The sequence below is a fragment of the Zonotrichia leucophrys genome, chromosome 20 (genome assembly GCF_028769735.1).
Source record: "Zonotrichia leucophrys gambelii isolate GWCS_2022_RI chromosome 20, RI_Zleu_2.0, whole genome shotgun sequence".
NCBI classification, from domain to species: domain Eukaryota; kingdom Metazoa; phylum Chordata; class Aves; order Passeriformes; family Passerellidae; genus Zonotrichia; species Zonotrichia leucophrys.
In genome coordinates, this window is record NC_088189.1 from 15,040,926 (window position 1) to 15,060,352 (window position 19,427).

Genomic DNA, 19,427 nt, shown 5'->3' on the forward strand with positions numbered 1-19,427 from the left:
CTTGTGCTCCTTGTTCTGCTCAGCATCAGCACGAGAGGAAAACAGCAGAGTCTCTTGAGATCACAATGGTGACAGGGATGCTGTACAATTCACCTGGGGGTGCCACAGCAGCTTCTGTTCTGCTCAGCTCTGGTTCCAGCATGGAGCACGTGCTGACAGTAACGGGAGACACAAGAAAAGTGTTTCTGAAAGAGCCTCTCCAATTACCTTATCTGAGTCTATCTGCTGACAATTAAAACCAGTTGTTCTGTGACACTGAAAGTGTAATCCACCACTTGCCATAATTCAGGTGTCAGCTGTGTACATGTGGCAGCCCAGACCACAATTGCTTCTTCACACACAACACCCTCCTAGAAAGCATGAAACTGATACACAGCATTGCAGCGACCTTCCCAGTGGGAATGAGAGCTGTGGATGGCAGCAGCTTCCTGGTGCTTCATGTTTTAGGCTTTGGGAGATGACTGGGCGAGGACAGGAGCGACAGGCACTACTCCATGTGTGCTGCCATCCTGTGAATAGCAGGATGTTGTGGGGATGAATGCCAGCAAAACAAGTCCCAGAGCAGCACAGCCCTACACACATTGGGTCTTGTGGGACTAATGGACAAGCAGAGTTGAAAAATCTCCAGATCAGAATAAATTAAGTCATAAAAGCATTACAAAGAGATAGGTTTAAGTAAACAAAAGTTCACAAAAACCCAGAATAGCTCCAGCTGGAGGGGAACTATAGGGATCATTGAGTCCAAAACCCCAGTCCTGGCAGGAGCACCTACAATGAAACCATAGGGACTGAGTGTTGTCCACACACTCCCTGAACTTGGTGCTTCCCTGGGAGCCTCTTCCAGGCACTGAGCAGCCTCGGGGTGAGGAACCTTTTCCTAATGTCCCACCTGAACCTGCCCTGAGGCAGCTTTGCTCCATTTCCTCGGGTCATTGCTGGTCCCAGAAGGGGGAGATCAGCCCCTGCCCAGGAGGAAGGTGCAGACAGCAATGGGGTCACCCCTCAGCTTCTCCCCTTCCAGCTGGACGGGCCAGGTGGCCTCAGCTGCTCCTGCCAAGTCCTGCCCTTGCACCTTTCACCATCCTGGTCCCCTCCTCTGGACACAGCTCCAGCCTTCATCTGTCCTTGGTGTGTTGAGGGGCCCAAACTGTCCCCAGGAGTGCAGGTGAGGCTGCCCCTGAGCAGGACAGTCACCCCCTGATGTCCTCTGGGGCAGGGCTGGCCCTTGGGGCTGCCAGGGCTCCTCTTCCGCTTGCCCTCAGCCCAAAGCCCCTGAGCCCCTTCCCCAGGAGAGCTCCCCAGGCTGTCAGTTCAGTTCCCTTCCAACAGAGGTCACAGAAGTGGAAGTTGAGGCACAGAGAGGGACAGATGTTACATCAGCCAGAGGGCTCACTGGGAAACCAAAGCTGTTTCCTCTTTTTTACCTAATGTAGCTGTTCCCTAGGAATTCATCATTCTGAATTCCTGATTTTGCAGCAAGCTTACCCAGGAACAGGGAACTGATGGGTTGCTTTTCAAGTAACTGAGTTTCATTCTGCTCCTGATTCAAATCTGTTTGACCTTCCCTCTGCAGCATAAAAGGATTGATATGGGAAAATCTTTTTCTACACTGTACCACTGGAGTTTGATTTGAAAATGGGAAAGACAGTAACAGCAAAGAAATATATTGTTACTTCCCTCCTGATTTGCAGGATCTGTTGCTTTATCAGAGTCTGACTTAATATTTTTAATGTGGTAAAATTTTGGAGCACAAAACTCAAGGTGGCAAGGAACTTGCAGATACACTGAAGCTGTGGGGTTGTTCCTACAGTCTCCAAAGTGAGCAGGAACACTCTGTGCCTGGGTTTGGGCAGCCAGAGCTGGCTGCCAGCGTGAGCAGGCAGACACCTCTCCCCAGTCCGTCCAAAACACAGCGAGGGCTCCTCTCAGAAGCTTTTTGTACATCTGGCCCTTATGCTTCCAGCCTTGGTTCCTTCCACTCCTGCTTTGTGCAGGTAAGTGGGACAGACCTTGTGTGTCTGAACACACTCCTTGTGTGGCCACAGAATACTGAAGGGTGGCCAGGTGAGCAGCCCTGGGTTTGGGCAGAGTTGTTTGTTTGGAAGTGCTGCTGGAGTGTGTCCATCCTGCATTTCCACCTCAGGACCAGTCAGAGAGATCCTTTCACTTCCCAGGGATCTTGGGGATGTCACCTTAACATCCCCAGGTCCCTCTCTGGGGCTGGGGAAGGGATTCTGCCCTGGCACCAGAGCCAGACAAGGCCTGGGGAGCTGCTATGGTCTTCTTGGCTGCTGTGGAGGACACATCCCCTCTGGTTTTGTCTGATTCCTTTCAGAGGGGTGTTTGGTTAATCACACAGTCTTAGAATTGTTTGGACTGGAAGAGACCTTAAAGCTCATCTCATCCCACCCCCTGCCATGGCAGGGACACCTTCCACTGTCCCAGGCTGCTCTGAGTCCCATCCAGCCTGGCTTTGGGCACTGCCAGGGACGCAGGGGCAGTCACAGCTGCTCTGGGCACCCTGTGCCAGGGCCTGCCCACCCTCATTCCTTGCCAGTATCCCATCGGCAGTGGGAGCCATTCCCTGTGTCCTGTCCCTCCATCCCGTGTCCCCAGTCCCTCTCCATCTCTCCTGGAGCCCCTGTAGGCCCTGGCAGGGCTCTGAGCTCTCCCTGGAGGCCTCTCCTCTCCAGCTGAGCACTCCCAGCCTGTCCCAGAGCAGAGGGCTCCAGCCCACTCACAGCCCCGGTGCCTCAGCGAAGCATCACCCCGTGGCTCCGCGCTCCCCGTCCCGTCACACCGCGGCCCCGGTGCTGCCCGGCCGGTCGGGGGGGCCCCGCTTGTTGCCATGACGACGCCCCCCTTTCCCGCATCCCCCCGAAAAGCTGCGGCGGGGCTGAGCGCGGCCCTGCGGATGCGGCCCCGCGCGTTTCCACGGCGACGCCGCGGCTGAGCCGCCCCCTCCCCGCGCTCCCCGCGCACACTCGGACCGGCCCCGCGCCCCTCCCGCTCCGCGCCCCCCGCACCCCGGGCCGGGCCGGGCCGGGCCGGGCAGCGCCGCCGGGGCTCGCAGCAGCGCCCGCCCGGGTGCAGGTAAGGAGCGCGGCCGGGCAGAGCCGGCCCGGGCTCGCCGCGTCCCCGCCCGGCCCCGCCGCAGCCCCGTGCCCGCACGGGCGAGGCCCCGGCCGGGCCAGCGGGGCCGGGCCCGGCGCCGGGGGGGAAAGCGCGACATCCCCCGAGCTGGAGCCGCGCCGAGGGGCTGGAGGGGCCGGGGCTGCCCCGGAGGGGGGCGGCGGGGCCGGGACGGCAGGAGCGGCTCTCTGGCTCCGGCCGGGCCGCCGCCGTGCCCCGGACACCGCCGCGCTGAGGGCGCGGGCCGGGCTGCGAGGTGTGAGGTGTGAGGCGCTGCCCAGCCCAGCCCTGCCCTGCCCTGCCCGCGGGGACCGCGCTGCCCCGGGGGAGCCTCGCCGGGCCGGGCCGGGCTGGGAGCGCCTCGCACGGGGCACGCCCGGCCGCGCTCCTTCGGGTGTTTGTGGAACAGCGGGCAAGCAGCGCTGTCCCGGAGCCCGCAGTGACAGCACTGCAGCCCTGGACAGGGCCCTGCGGCGCGCACGGCTTTGGTCCAGCCTAGCAGTGCACCAACAGCCCAGTGCACAGCTCTTGGATTGATTTTATTAGTTTTAACCTGGATTTTTTTACTAGTTATAAAAGAAAATAAAACACGGGACAGTTAAAAATATTTTGAGGTCAGGTATCCATCCTGTTTAGATGTTTCCATCTGTGTGTGGAAAAACATCCAGACTGTGCAGGTGTGGGTGGTGAGCGGGGCTGGTGCCCTCAGGGGCAGTGGGAGGTGGTGGTGACAGTTCCCGTTGTGCCCCTCAGAAGTGCCCGGGCTTCAGGCTGCCTGCTGGCCTTGGATGGTGTCACCTCGACCCCTTTGGAGTGGCACATGGGATTGCTGGTGATTGCTGATCCTCCCCACCTGTGGGTCTGAGCAGATCCACAAGCCTGAAAGCTGATCCTGGTGCCAGCAAAACTCCTGGGGACAGCAAGTGACAGCCAGCCTGAGTGTCTCTGCTTTGTCGCCCATGTCTGAACCTAAAGCTTGCTGCTTTTTTGCACTTCTCCCTCTGATCTCTATTTCCACAGAATCTGTTTTCTCTTTTGAAATGTGTAACATGAACAGCCTCTTACTGCACAGAAGGACATTTCATCTGGTTTTGAGATGTTGATAAATACCGTGGCCCACTCCAAACCTCACCATGCTGCTCAAGAACCCAGGAGCAGAACTTTGTGGCCCCTGGTTTGTTCCACAGCAGGCATTTGCTCCTGGCTTTGGAGCAGCAGTCAAATTTCGAAGGGAAGAAGTGTTTGATTGTCTTTCTCCACTGGGCCACCTGCCTGTGCCAAGGGTGTTCCTGAGTGCTCCTGTGTGTATACAAAGCAAATATTTTCTGCAGTGCCATTAGTCTCCTAAACACTGCCCTGGGCAATGCCAGAAGTCAGGGGAAGGTCCAAGTGAGCAGCTCTCAGCCCTGCAGGTCTCTGTAGTGCTCTGGTGTGCCACTTGCAGTTTTAGCATGATCCCAGCTGGTGGTCTTTCTTAAAGGCTGAATTTTGCCACTGGAGGTAAATAAAAATCCATATCTCAGCTGATGGCAAGGATGGGGAAGTTCTCTGTTATGGCTGAGGAAATTCCTGAAAAAAGTAATGTACAGAATCTCAGGCTGGGGGAGGCTGGAGGCACCTCTGGAGGTCACCTTGCCCAGCCCCTGCTCCACCAGGGCCAGCCAGAGCCGGCTGCCCAGGATGTGTCCAGGTGGCTTTTGAGTCTCTGCAGGGATGGAGACTCCCCCAGCTCCCCGGGCACCTGCGGCAGTGCTCGGCCACCCTCCCAGTGCAGCAGTGTCTCCTGAGCTCGGAGGGCCCCTCCTCTGGGTCACTTTGTGCCCGAGGCCCCCGGGCTGTCCCTGGCCCTGTCCCCTCTGCAGCCTCCCCCTGGCTTTTCATGCCCAGGGATGAGATGCCCTGAGCCTGCTCTGCTCCAGGCTGGGCAGTGCCAGCTCTCTCAGCCTCTCCTCATGGCAGAGACGCTGCAGTCCCTCCATCAGCTTCATGGCCCTGTGCTGGACTCTGTCCAGTCTGTCCCTGTGTCCCGTCCTGGGCAGCCCAGCTCTGGGCCCAGCACTCCAGGGCTGCCTCACTGCTGTGGAGCAGAGGGAAAGGATCCCCTCCCTCTGCCAGCTGTGGCACAGCTCCCAGTGCAGCCCAGGACGCTGTTCTGCATTGCTGCAGGAGCACATTGCTGCCCTATGGGCATCCTGGTGTCCAGCAGGACCTTTCCTCCCAGCTGAGCAGCCCCCAGCACGTACCAGTGCAGGTTCTAGGAATATTTAAAATTCTGAGAAGCCAGTAAGTGAATACCTGTCAATATTGTTTGAATTAGAGTACTTCAAGCCAATTTTGTGATGAACAGGAGCACCTCTCTCGAGCAGATCCTGCTTTATAAGCACTGTCAGGGCTGTGCAGCAGCTCCGTGCCGGGAGCTGCTCTCTCCATGCTCCTCCGCGCCCTGTTGCACACAGCATGTCCCTCCTCTTCCCAAGGAATGGATCACTCCCTGGTTCTGCTGTGCTTTGGTGAGAGGGTGAGGCTGTGGCAGGGCTGCAGACTCCTGTGTGCAGCAGCCTTGGAGATGCTCTGCCAGCCCCAGGGTCACTGCTCTGGAGCGTGGCTGTGCCAACACCCAGCGATCCCTGCTGGATGAGCTAAACCTCTGTGAGCAGCAGGGCCAGGGATCCTGGTTGCCTTTAAGTGTGTGTTTTGTGACCTGTGTCCCTGTCTGTGTGGCTGTGTGCACAGGCTGGTGTCCCCAGCTCTCTCAGGGTGGTCAGACTCAGGGGCCCTGTGCTGATGCCCTTCCCTGCTGGGCAATGCAGGGACCCATTCTCTGTGCTGGTGCTTTGTTTCCTGAACCTGAGGGTTTGTGTCTGACAGAGACAAACTGTTCAGAGGCACTGGTCCTGCTGTCAGAACTGGTTGGAGTAGGCTGGTGGGGTCTGGCTGCAGACAGGCTCCATGTGCACAGCCCTACCCTTACACAGGGCACAGGATTCCAGGAGCAAAGCAGGAGGGAGCAAAGCACTCCCATGAGAATTGTCTTGAAAAATTCCACCCTCCAGCAGCACATTGGGGTGTTCTCTGGAGGGACCATGTGTCTGTGTGTGGGGGTTTCTTGGGGTGGCTTTCCTCCTCCCTGGCTTTTCCAGCCAGGGATCCTTGGCTGTCCCTCAGCAGAAGGCAGAAGTGAGGAGTGGATGTGAGGAGTCCTTGTGTCTTGGATGGGCAGCTGGCTGAGGAGTGGGGCTCACCTGCACCTTCTGTAAGATGTGGAGTTACACCCAATACCAGGAAAAATGGAGAGAGCTCAGGGCCTCACTGTTTGGGCCAAAACAGCTGCAGCTCCACTGTTGCTCTTTTAAAAGCTGGTTTGGGGAGTGGGGGGTTTCAAGGCTGCTGAGCAGCCTGATTCTGGTTTGTCTGGGTGGGCACAGCTTTATCAGATGCCACTGGGACATGTGTAAGCCAGAAGCTTTTTAAGACAACAGCTAAAAAAAAAAAGATAAAGCTTTTGTTCAATACCTAGGGCAATCAGCAGAACAAATCATAGAATATCCTGAGCACAAGGATCCTGGTCCAACTCCTGGCCCTGCACAGACACCCCAGCAATCCCCTCCCGTGCCTGAGAGCTTTGTGCAAATGCTCCTGGAGCTCTCCTGGGGAGCCTGTTCAATGCCTGACCACCCTCTGGGGTTAAAACCCTTTCCTAACACCCAAGGAAAAGTGTGAGTTTGGTTTGCTCATTGTTGTGCTAATTTACAGATTTGCATCCTGGTAGGCTGAGTAAAGACCAGGCTGGGTAAAGCCCTGAGCAGCCTGGTGTGATCCCACCCTGCTGGGAGCAGAAGGTTGAATTACAGACCCTGGGGGTTTCTGAATTACCCTGTGATGATCTGGGTCGCTCCAGAGCTTGCAGGATCCCCTGAAGGCATCTCTGGGGCAGTGGTGCCTGCCTGGACTCTGGCACCAGAGCTGTCTGAGCTCTGGGTCCCCCTCCATGGCCTTTTCTCTGCCCCCAGAAGGAACAAGGTTATCAAAGTGCCTTTGTCCTGCTGTGGCAGTGGTGCTGGGGCAGGTCCTTGCTGTGGCTGAGCCCCTTTTCCTTGTGTAGCACTCCTGACCTGGGATACTTCACAGCAGGTTGTTTTTATTACAAAAATTCGTGAATTTACATTATATAATTGATATATTAGTAGTAAGTGTTTGAAGGGGTTAATATTTTTTAAACATTTTTGTAATATTAACAACAGTTACTATTTATTGGTATTACTTATAGAAAGCAGAAACAATAGATGTTATGAATTTATTACTAACAATTTCTAAAACTTTGAATCATTGGGGAATCAGCTGATGACTTTGTAGATAAAATTTGATCGACTTTTTTAAATGTTTTGTTTCTAGAGAGATTTTTGGTAGTTGAATTATTACTAGTATCTTTATATGGTGATTTCATTCCTTGGGAAACACTTTTTACAGTAAAAGATTTGTGTTTATATTTGGGATAGTACTGATTTGTATAGTGTCCTTCCAGAATATATATTTATACCAGAATTTAAAAAACTGTGAGCTGCAAACAACTGTGAGCTCCAATCCTGATTCTCTCTCAGTCCTCCAGGGGATGGAGCTCTGCAGCCCAGGTATTGTGCCATGCCCACACATGTGGGGTTACCCCAGGAATGCTGAGTTACAAGTTTACCAGTGTGTGCTATGGCTGATGGGAGCAGTGTTGGTGGGAAATTCTTGTCTGACACCATGGAAGCCCCTGACAAGAGGTGGGAGAGCCCTGGGAGCTGCTGAGTTTCAGCTGTGGCAAGAGCGTGCTTGCAAGTTCACACCAACTGTGTTCTTGCTGCTCATGTGTGGCCTTGGAACAGTTTTGGGCTTGGAATAGAATTTGTGCTCCATGTGTGCTCAGAGGGCAGGAGTTGGGACAAGGAGTTAGGGAGAGGTTTCCACCAGCAGCACAGAAGTTGCTCCAGCCAGGGGTGCTGGGGAAAGCACTCACACTGCTGCTGAGGGACAGGTGAGGGGAACAGGAGGCTCAGTTGGTGGGAGAATGGTGGCATTGCTCAGATTGTAGAGGACCTGTAAGATCACTGAGTCCAACAGCAGGGCAGGGCCGTGGGCTGGATGGGCTCCTCTGCCTCTTGGGTGGCTCCCAGCCCTCTGAGCTGGGCTCCCTCAGTGCTGGGATGTGCCCTTGGCTGCAGAGAGGCCTTTCCCAGGAGGCTGCTGGAGGAGGGCTTGTCTGGAGTTAAGGTCTAAATCTCAGTTGTTTAGCTTTTCCAGTTTGAAGAGCAGCACCACAGTCTGTAATCCAAATTCATTCTGTTCACCCTGAGCTCACAGTGTCCACAGCATCAGCCTAGACCTGTAAGGATTTGGAGAGTGACCCACAATCACAGAATATGTCAAGCTAGAAGGGACACCTAAGGACCATCAAGTCCAACTCCCCGCTCCTGGCACCCAAAATGAAACCATAATGTTGACTACTGCTTCACATTTCCTGTGCAAATATTTGCTTTTGTGTTCACATCAGAGACTGTGAGAAAATCAGGTGGAGCATCATAAACCTGAGCGCTGGGCCTCGTTATTTCTCTTCATTTCTAGGCATTTCCAGTCCCAAGTTTGGTTTGAATTTTTAAAAAGGGCAAAAGTTCCCACAAAATGAAGAGTTGTCCTTGAAATATTCAACCCAATGATGAATCAAGGATTGACTGGATTTAAGTGCCAAAAAAAGCAGATAGATTCCTACTGGGTATTAGAAAGCACTGAAACAGGCTGGCTGCTAAATCCATTTTGACTTTCACTTGGAGTCTGTTGTCCAGATTAGTTTTTCAGTTCCTTCAGCTGTTTTGACACTTAACAGTGCTTTTCTGCACCTTGAGAGCCAGACAGATCTGTGCTGTTTGCCAGTTGAGCATCAGGTGTTTCTGGTCACAAACCTGACAGAACCAGGAGAAGTAGATCCTCCCCTCAATGTGATTGCACCTTCCCACTCTGTGCCCTCTGATTGTAACACCTTTATCTGAATGTCTCAGGTTTTAAAATTCCAGACTTTGTCCTTTGTAGCCCAATTCTTAGCTAACCCTGCTTCACTGAAATGAGTATGCTCTTTTCCACATGGATGTCTTTCCTTTCAAATTCAAATTGCATCAGGAGGGGCCAGGCCATGGCTGTGGTCCTCTGTGTGGCCCTGCCTCCATGCTGGCAGCAGGTGCTGTGGAGAGGGTGCTGCTGACACTGGAGCCCCTGGGCCCATGGCTGGGGGCTGCTCACAGCCAGCCAGGGCCAGTGGTGCCCTCGAGGCCCTGACACTTTGCTTCCTCCTTGACATTCATGGCTAGACAGTCTTGGTTTGGAAAGACAGGTGCCTGCTGAGGAAGGCAGGAGCCTCCCCTGAAGTGAAGAATGTGAATCCCCCCCCACCATCTCTGAATTGTTGTCACTTTTAAATTCAGGGGCTCTCGGGCAAAAAATACGGGAGCAGGAAATAACAGTTCGTTAATAGAGAAGAAAATAAAAGGATAAAATAAACAATGCAGTACACTAGAACAACACTGACGGAGTCAGAACTAAACCTGACAACCTGTTGGTCAGGGTGTTGGTGGCAGTCCAACTGGAAATGTGGCTGCAGCCCTCCTGCAGTGTCAGGTGTAGTTCTGCTGGAGCAGGGATCCTGTGGAGAAGGATGGATTCTTCCTCTGAAGATCCAGTGGGAGAGGCAGCTGCTCTTCCTCTGGGGAATCCAATGGAGATGCCGTGCTGGTATTCCAGAATCTCCAGATTGTATCTGGGTAGCAATGCTTGGCTCCTCCCTCTGGGTAGGGCATCTCCCAGTGGGATGCTGTAGTTCTTATCAGCATGCAGTGACATTCAGTAGCTGTTATCAGCAGATGTTCCCCCCCCAGGGTGGAGTGGGTGTGGAAGAGATAAGGAAAACTAAAACTGCCCAGTTAATAGAAGACAACTGCCATCCAGATGGCAAATAGAATACATCTTGCCTTGCAGTCTGGGACAGACAGGTTGAGCATCACCAGTCCTGTGAGAAACTCAGGTGGAGTACAGGGACATCAAGTTCCCCCCAGTAACTCACACCCCCAGTAACTGCTGTCACTTGTGAAATTCTCTTGCAGCTGCTTGGAAGATCAAGGGTGACACTCGGACGGGAGAACGGGAAGGGGCCTGCAGGGAGCTCTGCCTGCTCCAGGGTGGGATTTGGCAGCCCTCAGTCACAATCTGTCATTGTGGGCCCCCGTGGGAGCCAGCAGCAGCTTGTGGTGGACCTGTGCTCGTGCCATCTTATGGTGGTGCCAGGTGAGAAAAAACCCTCAGCATTTGCAGGCTCCAAGCTGGCACCTCACAACAAGGGTTGCATGGGGCATGCTGTGACATTCATGTGGGTTCAGTGGACCTTGAATGCATCTTGCAGGGGTTTCTGCTGGGAAAGACCATCCTGTGCAGTCACTTTCTCCTTCCTTTGTTGTGTTTATACTGGTACCTAACTTATCTTCTCCCTGCTGCCCTGCAGGGCCTTGCTGTGTGCCCAGGCAAGGTGATGGAGAGCAGGGGGGAGATGGAGGTGGTGAGGAGCTCCAAGGGCAGTGCTGCTGGGGAGGTCAGTGTCCACGTGGTCACCACCGAGAGCACGGTGCAGAGCACCCACCTGCCCACCACTGCCTTCATCATTCCAGGTATGTGGAGCAGCCCCCTCCACCTGCTGCCTCCCCAGCCTGGACAGCCCACACTCCTTGTGGAGCTGTGCTCCTCCCAAACCTTGGGAGGCAAAGCCAAGCTGCTGTTGCCATCTTGGATGTTTTCTGTGGCTATCCCACATCACTTGGACTGTTTGTGGTCAATCAGATCTTCCTGAGCTTTAAACTGAGGCCCTGATGGGAGGGGCCCTGAGCCAGGGCAGCACAGTGTGCTGGTGCCTGCTCTGTAGGGCTGTGGGCTCCTGGGCTGCTGCATTAGCAGGGAATCCCAGAATAGCTCAAGCTGGAGAGGATCCATAGGGATCATTGAGTCCAAAACCCCAGTCCTGGCAGGAGCACCTACAATGAAACCATAGGGACTGAGTGTTGTTCACACACTCCCTGAACTTGGTGCTTCCCTGGGAGCCTCTTCCAGGCACTGAGCAGCCTCGGGGTGAGGAACCTTTTCCTAATGTCCCACCTGAACCTGCCCTGAGGCAGCTTTGCTCCATTTCCTCGGGTCATTGCTGGTCCCAGAAGGGGGAGATCAGCCCCTGCCCAGGAGGAAGGTGCAGACAGCAATGGGGTCACCCCTCAGCTTCTCCCCTCCCAGCTGGACGGGCCAGGTGGCCTCAGCTGCTCCTGCCAAGTCCTGCCCTTGCACCTTTCACCATCCTGGTCCCCTCCTCTGGGCACAGCTCCAGCCCTCATCTGTCCTTGGTGTGCTGAGGGGCCCAAACTGTCCCCAGGACTGCAGGTGAGGCTGTCCCAGAGCAGAGCAGGACAGTCATCCCCCTGATGTCTCCCTTCGATTGGCCAGGGCACTGCTGGCTCCTGTCCCACTTGCCCTCAGCCCAAAGCCCCTGAGCCCCTTCTCCAGGTAGCTCCCCAGTCTTGCTCCCCAAGTCATACAATTTTCAGGATTATCCCATCCTAGGAGCAGAATCCAGGTGTTACTCTGGTTTCATGCACATGGTGATTGCATTGCCCAGCTGTCTGGTCTATCCAGATCTCTGTGTAAGGCCTCTCTACCCTCAAGGGTGTCCACAGCTTCTCCTAATTTAGTGTCATTGATAAAATTACTTAATGGACATTCTGCATCCAGATAATTTATAAAAAGAAAATATAAAAAAATTAGGAGCACTGGCCCTAAACCCTGGGGAACCCCACTGGTGATGGCCACCAGCCTGATGTGCACCCAGTTCCTATAAGGCTTTGAGCCCAGCTGCAGGAGAGCCATCATCCTGTTGTTCACCCAATGGACAGCGGACTGGATGAGCTCTGCACTGGACTCTTTGTCCAGAAGGCCACTGTGAGAGGCAGCATCAAGGCTTTGCTAAAATCCTAAAAACCACATCTATTGCCTTTGCTTAGTGGGATGACCTTTCCATAAAGGGAAACTCAGTTGGTTAACCAGGACTTCCCCTTGTGAACCTGTGTTGGCTGTGACCAAGGACTGCCTTGCCTCTCCAGTGTTTTTCAGTAACTCCCAGAAAAACCCTCTCCCTAATTTTACCAAGCATTGTAGTGAGACTGACAGGCCTGTAATTATCAGTCATCCTTCTTACCTTTCTTGAAAACTGGGACAATTTTGAGTGCAGCTGACCAGTGTCTTTTAGGAGGTGTTTGAGCAAAGCATGGTTGTGTGTTAGGTGAGATCAGGGGTGTTCTCTAGAAGCAGATCTCCCAGTTTTTCCAGGTGCCTCAGTTCTCATTGCAGAGAGGTCCTGGGTTGCACAGTATATTCCTTTGAAACATAACTAAACTGAAAATTGCAGTCCAGGAGCAAACTCCAGTCACATCAGGGCACTCTGTCACATCAGGCACAGAGACAGTGTGAGATCAGGCTGAAGTGGAAACCCCTGAATGTGGACAGTGTTGGTGCCACCCCACAGCATGAGCCATTACTGGCTGCAGATTTTTTTGCGTCACTCTGCTTCCTTTGTGCTTTGGCCCACAGCAGAGCCCTCACCTGGGAGGCCATGTCCTCTGGGATCCTGGGCTGCCTTTGAGCCTTGTTTGCATCAGTGAATTGTTCTGTGTATGCCTCTGGTTGTTTGTCTCCTTTCTTCCCCTCTCAAGCAAACGCCACTGCCATCAACCTTCCCACGAGCACCTTAGAAATCCAGCGATTCCCCCGGGAGCCCCAGAGGAGCACAGGGGCCGAGAGGCCAGACAGGGGAGCAGGGAATGAGCCTATCACTGCTGCTGTCATTCCCCAGATCAGTGGGGTGCAGACCTGCAGCACAGTCCGTGTGCTGGAGTGGAAAGATGGGGTGGCAACTTTGCCTGGGAGTAACCTGCGGGTAAGTGTAGCCCTGGGCCGCTGGGTTTGAGCCCTCTGCCTCTCCCCACAGCTGCTTGTGCTTTTAAATCCCTCAGGATGTGCCCTGGCCCCCCTGCACCCCAGCTGGAGGATCCCTCAGCTGCCCCAGCTCTTCTCCTTCCCCATCCCTGTGGCCCTGCCATCCTGGGGGCTTAGCACAGAGCTCACAGAGGTGCCTGGGGGGCTGCAGCAGTTCTGCCCTGAACAAGGAGGCACAGGGGTGCTACGTGCTGTGCAGGACATCTTTCCTTCCAAGCTGTGCTGTGCCCCAGCTCCTGCCCTCACGCTGGGAGCAGCAGCCTTGTGCTCATCTGGCATTGGGTGCCTTAGGGGTACCCTCAAGTGCATGATAGCTTGCAGAAAATGCACCCATTTCTCAGCTGTGGCTCAGCCTCAGGACACCTCATCCTGCAGCCCCCCACCTGCCAGCTCCAGCTGAGTGCCCAGCATGGCAGGGCACCTTCACAGGGCCTGGGGTGCTGTGCTCAGAAGAGTTGTCCTCTTGTCAGACACACCGATGACCATCCCTGTCCCTCATTTGCAGAACAACCACCAGTTGTATGTCTGTCCTGCTGAACTCTTTCCTTGCTTTTGGTTCACTGCCAGTTCCGGATCAATGAGTATGGCACGCTGAAGGTGGTGAGTGCTGATAAGCTGCCTCCTGTGGAAGCTGTGAAGGAGGCTCACACAGACAAAGATGGGGACTCCGAGGTGGCACCCCCCAGCAGAGACAATCCTACTGTGGCTCAGGGTAAGGGCACCGTGGTGGCACTTGCGGGGTAGGTACCAGCATCCAGCAGATGCTGCCTGGTGTCTGTCTGTCTGTCTGTGTCCCTCGGCGTGGCTCAGTGCTGCTCCTGCTGTCGCAGACGTGCCGGAGCAGCCCGCGGCAGAGGGGCTGTGCCACTGCGATACCTGCGGCCGCAGACACGTGTGGGACGGCGCCCGCGAGGGCAGGGGCTTCTGCAGCGAGCACTGCCACCAGCAGTTCAAAGAGAGGTAAAGGAAGGGGCTCTGGGCCCTGCCCATCCCTCTGCCCTGCCCCACGTGCTCCAGGGAGGGATGGGAGCACCTCTGGTAGGTGCTGGGGGTCCTGTGTGTTCTGCTTGTTCCTGGAGCCAGGCTGGGGGAGGAAAACTTCCCAAGGAAGCCACATTTTCTCCTGCTGCATGTGTGGCCTTGTAAACACATATCTGCTGCAGCAGGAGGTTGCTGCAGTGTCTTCCAGGCTGAGCAGCAGTGGAAGGCCACAGGTCATGGGGGCATTTCCAGCCCTACTCCTGACCAGTGTGTGACTCTCAGGATTTGTTTTCCAGCATCTCTGGTGCAGCTTAGAGCCCTAATACTAAACTAGATTCCTTTTGATTCATCCCTGGGTTCAGGATTCTAACACCCAAGTGTGTGAGGGTGACTCTGGCCTGTTCCTGGCTCTAACTCTTGGCAACTGGTGTGCATACATCCCTTCACAGGAGGGTAGGGTCATGTGTGAGTAAGAAATGGGGGCAGAGTGATTGTCCAGCAGCCCCTCCCTTGCTGACACCCCAGGCAGTGTCACTGTGCTGCACTGGCTGCAGTGCTTGGCCCTCCCTCCCTCTGTGCAGGTCTGTCATTGTGGAAAACTCTGCCAGCAGCACCAATGCCACTGAAATCCTCAAGCCTGTGAAGAAACGAAAGAGGAAGGACTATCAGAGCCCCTCGGAGGAAGAATATGAGTCTGAGCAAATGGTAGGACAAAGACAGGGAGGGGGTGGGTGCAGCCAGTGTCCAGGGGGATGGAGGCCAGCCCTGTGTGCACAGATCTCATCATCCTGCTCAGGGCTCTGGCAGCTGCAGGTCAAAAGGGAAACAGGTTGGCCAAAATGCCAAAAAGACTTGAATGTGTGGAGATGAGGGCTGGTTGTTTGGCATGTGGAGCACTGAGGCCTGGGCAGTGCCACATTCTCCAGGCCAGGCTGTAGGCACTGACCCCTCTCAGGTGCTCTCTTGAGTCCAGGCCACCACAGTAAGGGTTGCAGTAGGAGGGTGTCTGTCTGTGTGCTGAGTGTCCTGGGGAGGGGAGGGACTTTGACAAGGTAAGGAAGCTCTGCTTGCCAGCCCTGCCTGGAGCAGGTCCAGTCCAGGTGTGATTGCTGCCAGTGAGCCCTGAAGTCCCTGCAGGCTCCCACCACCAGATTCTCTGGCACTCTGTCTCTGGGCCAGGCATTGGTCACATTGTGGACCTTGTGGGGATGCACTATGGCCCTGGGCACCAGTGTGAGGATACAACACACAGCCAAAAACCTCTGGGTTCTGTTCTGTCTGTTCTCATGTCAGGAGGAAAAGCAGGAAGAGAGGAAAAGCTCTGTGGAAGACTCTGCCATGAGCAATGTGGAGGCCGAGGCGTGGAACGGGAGCCAGCACGGTACGGAGGGCAGGGTGGCTGTGGGGTGAGCACTGCTGCTGGGGCTGGGGTCCCCCTGCAGGGCTGGGCCCTTCTGGTGCTCCTGCAGGGTCACACACCCACTGCAATGCGCTGGCACGTGGTCCTGAAGGCTTGTGAGCTCCTCTGCTTGCTTGATCCTGCTCTCTCTGTCTCTTTCCGTTTCTCTCCTTTCCTTTCTCTCTCTCCATGGGAAGGGGGCACCCCACGGACACGGCACTGGCCCCTGCTGGACAGAGCTTCCTGTCCCTCCCCTCGGGCGCTCAGTTTGTTACTGGCTCCTGGGCACTGTGTTTGCTCCCAGAGATGCTGTCCTGAGCACAAACAGGACTGCACCACGTGTGGCTTTGCCCTCCTTTGGGATGGGCTCACAGGGAGCTTCCCTCCTGGCATCAGGAGCTCACAAGTTTGGGAGCTGCTCATGTAGGTGCAGTGCTGCTGAGGCCATGTGATTTGGGGTTGTCTCATCCTGTGGGATCTATTCTGTATCAGAGATCTCAAAAGCAGAGCTGTCAGCATGGAAGGAAAGGAGACAAGCTGAGGGATGCAGTGTGTGCTTGGCTGGTTTTTTTCCCTGTAGTGTCAAGGAAAACTTTGGGAAACATGAAAATAAACATTTATGGAAAATAGACATTTATTTGTCTTTGAGTACTGAAAATCATGGTCAAAATAATTTTAAAATTAAACTGCTCCAACTTCATACTCTTCTCCATAACCAAGTGCAGGGACAGTGGCAGGGGCCAGGTGTCATTTACCCCTGATGTTACAGTCAAAAAGGAATCTCAGATATCATACCTGCTTCTCACTGAGTCCTGAGCATGTAACCTTCCCTGCCTGCATACAAGTAAGCAGTGATGAGCTTTGTTACTTCAGCATTTTATTTTCTCTTATTTTAGAAGTACTTCAGCAAACAAAATACACACCTGGATGCCTCAGTGCAGCAGTCAGTGTATGCTCTGACTCTTGGTGTATTTGTCATTCCCCAGAAGTGCAGAGCTTGTACTCATGGATTCCTCAGCCATGCCTGGCACATTTTTTATGTCCTAAGGAATAGTAAAAGTATTTTTCACTCTGAACATGTCAGCAAAGCAAGGTCAGTCACCTTGCTCACTGAAGTCCACCTTTAATTTCTTCCCTAAGTTTCTGGGTTTTTTCCATCTCCTCTTCCCCTAAGCCCAAAGGAGGGAGGAGTTGGTCTGTTTTTCCCCTGCATTTCTAGCCAGCCTGCCCTACCTGAGGCCGGCTGCCATGGCTAATCTGTGTCTGAAAATTCCTCAGCATTGGAGTAGGCACAGCACCCCTGGAGTCCCTTCAGCTGCTGCAAATTAGGGAGACAAAGAAGCTGGAGAGCAAGAGACTTGGGTCGTGTTTCACAGGTCTTGGGCAAGCCTTTGTGGCCTTCCCAAAGGCATGAAGGGTCACCTCCCTGCCTGTGAAGAGACAATGCTGTCTTCTCTGTTACATGGGCAGGCACGTCTCTAGGGCATCAGAGTGGCCTTGCTGTGCCATGGGGCTCAGGTGGCTGTCTCAGAGCAGGGGATGGCAGAGCTGGGATGTGAACCTGCTGCTGCTTTGACTGTCTAGGAGCCCCTTGCAGCTTGGAATGATTCCCAGACCTGTGCATGGATCTTGCTGGCTGCCACAAATCCATCCTGTGTGGGCATAGCAGAAGTTCTGGCTGGAAGAGAGTGTGGTCAGGTCTGGTGTTCTGCTAGCTCGTCCCTCACGCTCCCTGGAGTCCCAGACTCGTTGGAAGGGACCTTAAAGCCCATCTGGTCCCACCCCCTGTCATGGGCAGGGACACCTTCCAGCAGCCCAGGTGCCTGCCTAGGACATGGTGAGGACATTTGGGTCACGGGGGGCTCCTGGCTCTGCCCCTCGTGGTGCAGCCAGTCAGGTTTGCTGCAGAAGGGGCTCTGGCAGGATGGTGCTGAGCTGAGCAGGGATGCAGGACCCTGTGTGAGAGTGGGGCAGGGCTGGAGCAGCCCCTCAGCAGCGTTTGTGTGCGTTTGTGCTGCGCTCAGGTGCCAGTGAGGAGAAGAAAGAAGGCTGGTCTTGGGCGTCCTACTTGGAGGAGCAGAAAGCTGTCGCTGCCCCTTTAGATCTCTTCCAGGATGTGAGTTGGGATTTTCCTGTCTTTTTCCCTCTTTCATCTTCTCTTTTCTTTCCCTTTTTTTCCCCACACCTCCTCCTTCTCCTCTCTTCCTTGCTTCCCTGTTTTGTGGGGACTCTGAGCAATAGCCAAGCTCCCGTTGTCAGCTGGAAGTGCCAGGGCAGCCTCCAGTTTTGATTTGCCCAGAGTCCCTCTCCCCAGCAGGTGCTGGCCCCATCCCAATCACCCCACCTTTGCCTAGGACACTGCTGTGACTCTGGCAGGGTGATGGAGCCTTTCCAGCCCTTCCTGGAGCCAGGTGGGCTCTCCTGAGGCTGTGCTGCAAACAAGTCAGGCCTGTGTCCTGCTCCCCCTGCTGCAGCTTTTACCCCAGGGACACCTTGCCCTGTCAATAGTAAGAGATGTAAATCCATAAGGAGGTGTAACACTGGGGTTTTTTTGCTATGGGAAAAAATAAAATTTGGATGCCAACATAACCTGTGGCCCACAGTCTCTTGGTCCCAGCAGCTCCCATTGCCTGGTGGTTGCTCCCCAGGTGGGTTCTAGACCCAACTCCCTGTGTTGGTTTTACATTGTAGTTTAATTTTTGTTTCCAGTACCAAGTAGCTTCCCAGCACAAGAATGGCTTTAAAGTGGGGATGAAGCTGGAGGGGATCGACCCACAGCACCCATCCATGTACTTCATCCTGACAGTGGCTGAGGTAAGGAGCCTCCAGTGCCCCTGTTCCTTGGTTCCTCCTGGCTCAGACACAGGCTCTGGGGCAGGGGAGGTGCTGCCAGCTGGCCCCTGGAGGAGACAGGCCCTGTCACTACAGGAGATGAGCTGCTGCTGCAGCAGCTCAGGCAAACAAGCAGGGAGTTCCCTGCCAGCTTGGAGGGACTGGACACAGCACTGTGGAGCTGTGTTGGTCTCTGTCACGCTGACACAGCACAGTGGGAGGGATTGTGGTGATGGCAGCAGCTTGTGTCCCTAAGACAGGTGCTCAGGCACTTGAGATGCAGGGTGTGGAGGCATCCCACTGCTCTTCTTGTGTCCATGCAGATCCACTTTCCGCTCAGCCTTGTGGCAGCTGGACCAGCCTTGCCTTGCAGAGCTCCCCGGGCAGCCAGTGTGGCATTTAGCCAAAATCCCTGCACCAGCAGCTTCACAGGCTGCAGAAAAGGGAGTCTTTGCACTTGCTGGATCCAGCAAGGTGCTCCACCATGGCATATAAAGCACCAGCCTGATCATCTCTCCTTTAGGCTGGCTTGTGGTGCCTTTGGGCTTATGGTGCCTTTGCACTGACCTTGTTCCGTGCTGGTCACCCTTTGAGTCTGGTTTGTGCCTCCCAGTTTGGGCACCGGTCTGTGGTTGACTTTTGGCTTCCCAAAGTGGCCCATGCCGAGCTGGTGTGTGGGAGGGGGTGTGATGCTCAGCCAGGGACAGCAGCAGGTCTCCATGGCCCTTTCCTTCTCCTCCCTCCCTGCTGGCAGGTCTGTGGCTACCGGATGCGTCTCCACTTCGATGGCTACTCCGAGTGCCACGACTTCTGGCTGAATGCTGACTCCCCTGACATCCACCCTGCTGGCTGGTTTGAGGAGACAGGGCACAAACTCCAGCCCCCCAAAGGTAAGGAGTTCATTCAGCTCGGGTGCTGGGTCCTGCTGAAGGAGGGGGATGAAGAGTGGGCCAGATGTAGAGCTTGAGGTGGGGACAGGGTGGCTCCATGGGGCCATGGAGGGATGCTGCTGTACTGGTGGAGTTCCACAGGA

General features: G+C 54.8%; 1 protein-coding gene across 2 annotated transcripts in view; it reads left to right on the plus strand.

Annotated features, from left to right (window-relative positions):
* The first annotated feature begins 3,027 nt into the window (after positions 1–3,027).
* The window catches only part of L3MBTL1 (L3MBTL histone methyl-lysine binding protein 1), a 28,172-nt gene continuing 11,772 nt past the window's right edge, over positions 3,028–19,427 (plus strand). For both annotated transcript variants that reach the window (XM_064730248.1, XM_064730249.1), the window contains exons 1-11: positions 3,028–3,093; positions 10,260–10,440; positions 10,655–10,817; positions 12,900–13,123; positions 13,750–13,894; positions 14,013–14,142; positions 14,745–14,868; positions 15,457–15,544; positions 17,587–17,678; positions 18,272–18,376; positions 19,149–19,284. In XM_064730248.1, the coding sequence (XP_064586318.1) occupies positions 10,682–10,817; positions 12,900–13,123; positions 13,750–13,894; positions 14,013–14,142; positions 14,745–14,868; positions 15,457–15,544; positions 17,587–17,678; positions 18,272–18,376; positions 19,149–19,284 (1,180 nt within the window). In that variant the 5' untranslated portion in view covers positions 3,028–3,093; positions 10,260–10,440; positions 10,655–10,681. The remainder of the gene's footprint in view (positions 3,094–10,259; positions 10,441–10,654; positions 10,818–12,899; positions 13,124–13,749; positions 13,895–14,012; positions 14,143–14,744; positions 14,869–15,456; positions 15,545–17,586; positions 17,679–18,271; positions 18,377–19,148; positions 19,285–19,427) is intronic.